Source organism: Cariama cristata, unplaced genomic scaffold, assembly GCF_000690535.1.
Source record: "Cariama cristata isolate BGI_N322 unplaced genomic scaffold, ASM69053v1 scaffold34765, whole genome shotgun sequence".
NCBI classification, from domain to species: Eukaryota; Metazoa; Chordata; class Aves; order Cariamiformes; family Cariamidae; genus Cariama; species Cariama cristata.
Window position 1 is genome coordinate 1 of NW_009619829.1, and position 5,622 is coordinate 5,622.

A 5,622-nucleotide genomic window follows, 5' to 3' on the forward strand; every position below is an offset into this window, starting at 1 on the left:
CCCCCCTCCACCCTGCACACGTGGGCAAGAATCGAGTGTGCACGAGAAACGCCAGCATCACAACTACCTTCTGTACGCGGGAAGCTGGAATGGTTTCGGGCCAGCTGGATGACGTTAAGTCAGTCAACAGGCAGCAGAGAATGAAGCTGGGCTCAGACATGCTTCTACCAACTCTGGAGGCTACAAGAGTTTTACCTCTGGTGATAGCAAACAGTGTTTTTGGCAGGGGTGGCCTTAAAAAAAAAAAAAGCTTGCGGCTTAGTCACCTTGGCTGAATCAGTGCAGAGTTTGTGATTGTGAGTGCAGGAGTGGTGAAGGGGTTGCATTTAAGCCCAACTGGCCTTCACACATAACAAAGCTTCCTACCAGATGCTAACAACAACAGCAGCAGCAGCATGTATCTCTCTCGGGAGTACCCAGTAATATGCCAGGACATACCAAGGCTTCACAAAGTGTGCAAAATGCATTTGGTCAATATAAACATTTGATTAAAAAAAATAATAAATGGTCAAACAAGAAACAGAATAAAATACTGGTTTTGCAACCTCGTCTGTACAAACAGTCAGGAACTTACATATTTAAAAAGAGTTTGAACCCAAAGCTCGAGTAAGATCTACCTTTTCTTTTTTTAAAATCAAAAAAAAAAGTAAACTTGGGTTTTAAAACAGTCTTGGCCCAACACCTTTTGTTCAAGGTTTCCAAGTGCATAAATCTCCTCACTTTCCACAGCAAGCTAACCCCTGGTAGCTCTTCACACGTGTGCGTGTTCTGACAGTCCCAATGCACCCAGGAAAGCGGTTATTGCCGGTAACAGCTGCGTTCAAAACGCTGTAACATCGCCCGTATTAAATAACCCCCTGTAAAAAGGCTACCTCTTCAAACCACTTTGATCAGGATACTAATGAACGGCATTAGCCTTCTTAAAGCAGCGATCAGGCACCTCTGCCCAGAGAACCTAGTCGTTTCAGAGCTGCCTGGCAAGACAGATACTTTTGTAAGAGTTGAAATGCTCAAGAGAAGCGATTCGATGCTTGAGTTTCCAACCAGGCGGCATCCCCTTCATGTGGATTCCAGAGTGTTCAGCTGAAACAGGTTGTGGTTGGTGGGGGTGGTGAAGTAGAGCTGTTCGCTGGGCGAGCGGTTGTCGCAAGGGCTGTTGAGTCCCAGAGTCCTCTCAAAGTCCAGGAGCTGGCCCATGAAGTTAAAGTTTGGGGAAATGTTGGATTTTTTCCTTTTCACAAAGTCATAGGCATCATTCAAGGACAAGTTGAGTTTTTGCATCAAGTAGGCGACAGTGACTGTTACGGACCGGCTGATGCCAGCGAGGCAGTGAACAAGGATCCCACACTTCTTGGAACGGGCCTCATCTGAAACAAGACAAGGGGAAGGGGGAGTCTATTATTCTGCACCAAAAATGCATGGCTTTGGAGCAGGGCCAGGTGGCAGCTGCAAGCTCCCAGGACCAGGACGACTGCCAGAACTGGATCCCCTGCTCCTAGTGACACCATCCTGTGTCCCTTTGACACCCACATCTTTTCCCAAAGGGCTCCTGAGATATTCCCACTGTGAAGCGGCACATCCCCGGTCCACACAGCGAGGCCAAGCATCTGGCATGCTTGAGAAGTATTAATCAAGCCTAGCAACACATCCCTTGCCTAGGGAGCACTGGTACCCTCTATTCAAACAGAGAAATGGAGTAACCCACAGAAGGCAGATGGAGCCAGAAACAAGAGCTCCAGGGAGAGGCTGGTGGTCAGGCACAGCACACCCACCTCAACGCCAACTAATCAGTGAAGGCTGTGCACTCGATGCGAGGCTGCAGCCCTGCACCACGCAAGCTATTCTCTTCTACTGTTCTTGTCCTCCTTCCACTAGAAAGTTACGTGAATGTAGTCGAAGCCAATTTAAGCAGAGTCTGAAGTGCAGGAACTTCCCTTATTGTGAAATTGTTCTTTAGGATCGACAGAAATGCACTTCACTACAAACAAACGCTTGTGTTGGAGGAGACTCTCAGGATGAATGGTAGCGGGGAACCAAAAAAACGGCGAGAGAACAGCAACGAAGTTTCCCCTCCCTTGCCACCGATTGAAAAGCACACACACACTCATTGTCTCTTGCACAGCCGGAACAGCGTGATCCCTTTATGAATTGACATCTTAGTGCTGAAAGAGGGACACGTCGCTGAGAGTGCTGAATGCATGCAAGTACCCAGCACTGCTTACTTCTGGGCAGCCCTATTTGAAGTCAGTCATTTGACTGAGAGCTTGGCAGGGATGGAGAAGGTGGCAGGAGAAAGAGGATGCTCAGGGAAAGCCAGAGGTAAGAGACACTCTGGCACCACGAGCACAGGGAAGAGCAAAGAAGATGCAGGCAAAACAAAATCCAGACCCAAGCCACCACAGGTTTTCTGCCTCAGCCTCCAAAACCAGGCAAAAATTTCCAGTACAGTGGGCAATCGCCCCCCAGCATACCCAGCCCTCCCCCCAGTCTCTCCCCGTTCAACATTTTCCTGAGACATTTTTGCCTTTCATCTGACCTGCGCTGCATTTCTTGGTATTTGGTTTTAGAGTGAGGTAATCCTCCATTTCCCGTCATTAACTGGAAAGCACAAGCGCAGTGTTCACAGAGACATCATCGTCTGACTGGAGCACACGGATCCCAAATGCCACATGTCAGCAGGGACTCTGTACCTCACCCCTGACGTTTAATACCATGCTCCGTGCAGGAAGTGAATGAAGATGGGACATCAGACAGGTCCCTGCTGCCACACTGAAGCAGCCGCTTCTGACCACATTTGTGTTACTACAGGACAGAAGCTGGGGGCAAAGGAGAGCACATGGGAACCGGCGTTTCCGACAGCTGAAAAGCAGCTGAAGACCTACCACTGCTCTGCCCCATTTCAGGCCTTACAGAACAGCAAGCGAGTATCTGAAGCGGCGTCCAAAACAGTAGGGGTAACAAAGCAGCATCAAAACGGGCTGCAGAGTTTTCAGCCTGAAGGTAAAGGTCTCCCTCGCCTTTACCTACACCAATGTTTTTAACTAGATATGAAGCCATAGGGCTTTTAATAGTTAATGGTGGTAATGACTACCTGTGCCATTCACCTCCCATAAAATCAGAATCAATCAGGCTAACGATCATCACCAGCAGACAGCACAGGTCATGTTGGAAGTGTACATCCCTATTCAGTCCGACAGACACTTCTCAAAGAACAAGAAGTAATTTTCACAGTCGACACTCGCCTGGGAGAAGAGATCTGCCTCCCTGCACCCCTCCCTGCAACGAGCCAAAGCTGTCTCAGGGGCTGTCTGCACAGCAGTTTTTTCAACTGAGCTCTGCAGTGTAATTATAATCACTAACTCATTGTGTTGACACTTACCTTACAAGAAGTATCCATACAAGGAGTTAGTTATGCTAGAGCGATTTACAGCAAGATCACAACTAGACTAGCAAATCCCCTCGGGAAAAGAAAACATCCCCTCTCCAACAGACTTTAACCACACTTGGGGCTAAGGAATTGCTGGCACCAGTCACGTTAATGCATCTCCCATCAACACTCGTTCCTCCAAGCAAAGCAGGCAAAGGAGCTCCCCACCGCCTTGGTTCAGCCATTTCACACAAGTGCAAATCCCCATACAAGGGCAAGAGACAGCAGGGCTGAGTCCAGCAGGGCTGGTCCTACCCCTTGCAGGTAACCCAGCTGAGGTGCTGTAAGAGGGCTGAATTTTGGAAGGTGAGACCTTCCTCAACCCAGCCAGGGTGACAGGCACCAGAAGTGTCACCTTGGCAGCGTGACACTCAGCTGCTAAGCTAGCACAGATGCTGTGCTCTGGAGAGGTGAGGCTGGAGATGAGCAACAACCCTGGGAAATGGCTCGCCACATTCCCCAGCAGTGAGTATGAAGAGACGTTCTGCCAACTACCTACCAATGAAAGCAATGGCCTCGGGAAAGAACTGCGAGAGGTTCTGGCTCCAGTGATCTGAGATGGGGATCTGCTTGTACTTGAACTCTCCGTCATGCTCAAACATGTTTGGCAGGTTGGGAGTCACATTCAGGATGTATTTAATGCCGTATTTGCCCAGGACATCCAAGTTGGTTGAATCTTTGGCACAGCCCAGGTACAGGTAAGGTAGGATCTGGACCGGAAATGCAGGCTGATTGTTAGGGATGGGGCTCCCGTCCGACTCCGTGGCACTGCTGGGTTCCCTGTCGGATTCGCCATCTGAGCAGTCAGAGCTTATCCGCAGCCCTCCCAGGCCAAGGACCGATGCCGGGGGAGAGTTGCTGGGTGAGGAGCTGTCAAGGTTCGTCTCGCAGTGCTCCGAATATTCGGTCTGAAACTTGTTAAAGCCACCTGGGAAGGGGGAAAGGAGAGAGGGAAGGGGAGAGGCAGAGAAAAAAAAAAAAGATGTTTTATTCTTCATAATGGGAAATCCTCCTGCTTGGACACATGTGCATGTTACTTAGCAAGTCTTTACCAGCAAAAAGTTGGTACACCTTCAAACTTCACACCAAGAAAGGCATCTTCCCTCTCCCTCATCTTCCCTGGGCAGACTGCTACCGAGCAAACAGGTCTCGCAAAACGAAAAAGTGTTTCTTACAAAGTTCAATATTGCTTGTGATAAATAGGGGTCAAATCTCAATCCCGAAAGAAACAAACATCCAAAAATAAAAATCAATGGTAAGAGACAATCTTGCCTTGTTTAGCTTCTCAGAAATATGGGTCTGGGGCAGTTTAGGCAAGAGTTATTCTGCCACCTAGACAAAAAAAAAAAATACAAAAGTATCTCCATCTGAAAAGATAAAGCAAGAACAACCACCACAGATCCAGCCCAGGCACTAAAACCCAATAAAATTATTCACCTTCAAGCAGGAAAAAAGGCCATAAGTTTTGCCAAAGAGTGATCCTCACACCTATTTTATCACTACAAACACATTTTGTGACAGAGCAGTGTCACAGGTTTGTTCTTCACCCAAACCGCAGCAGGCTTGAGGAGGGATGGGACCCTTCATGTCTGCTCCCAAGTCCTTTCCTCCAGCTCCTCGGCTCAACAGCTTGGGAAGGAAGGAGAGGCAGGGAAGCAAAAACTCCACCAATCTACCTCCTTTCCAGGCAATATTAAACCGGAGCTCAGCCATCGGTATCTGACACTGACAAATGGTTTAATTAGAAAGGCCTCCTGGAAACTTTGTTAGTGGGTTCGGCGGTTGTGGCCGGGTCACTGAGCAGGACAAACAGCTCCCGCCCCATCCATTCATGCAAAACGCTCGTCCTCCTCCTCCCCCCTCTCCTCCCAAAAAAAACCAGACAGCGCCGAGGAGCCATTTTGGAATTTTAATTGGAAACATTTCCCACCGAGGCTCCCGGAAAAAGGCAGAGAAAGGGGCTCAGCTCCTCCCCAGCCCATCAGCGAGAGCTTCGGAGCAACTTCAAAGCTGCTCCTTCCTGCTAGGGATGAGGACGACGGGGAGAGAAACGGGAAGGTAAAGCGAAGGAGCAACGGAGCCCATCGCGAAACCCCAAACCGGGATGGGATGGGGGACTCACCCACCGGCACAGGCAGAGAGCGGAGGGACGGGGAGCTGGGGAAGTGGGCTCAACCCCAGTGCTTGCCCCCCCC

At 49.4% G+C, this 5,622-nt stretch overlaps 1 protein-coding gene across 1 annotated transcript; it reads right to left on the reverse strand.

The window, feature by feature from the left end:
- Positions 1-631: 631 nt before the first annotated feature.
- On the reverse strand, positions 632-4,355 carry DUSP7 (dual specificity phosphatase 7; the record flags this gene model as incomplete). Its single annotated transcript, XM_009701401.1, has 2 exons — positions 632-1,367; positions 3,927-4,355. Coding segments are annotated over 2 exons (737 nt in total), but the record flags the coding sequence as incomplete, so codon positions are not given.
- Positions 4,356-5,622: the final 1,267 nt, after the last annotated feature.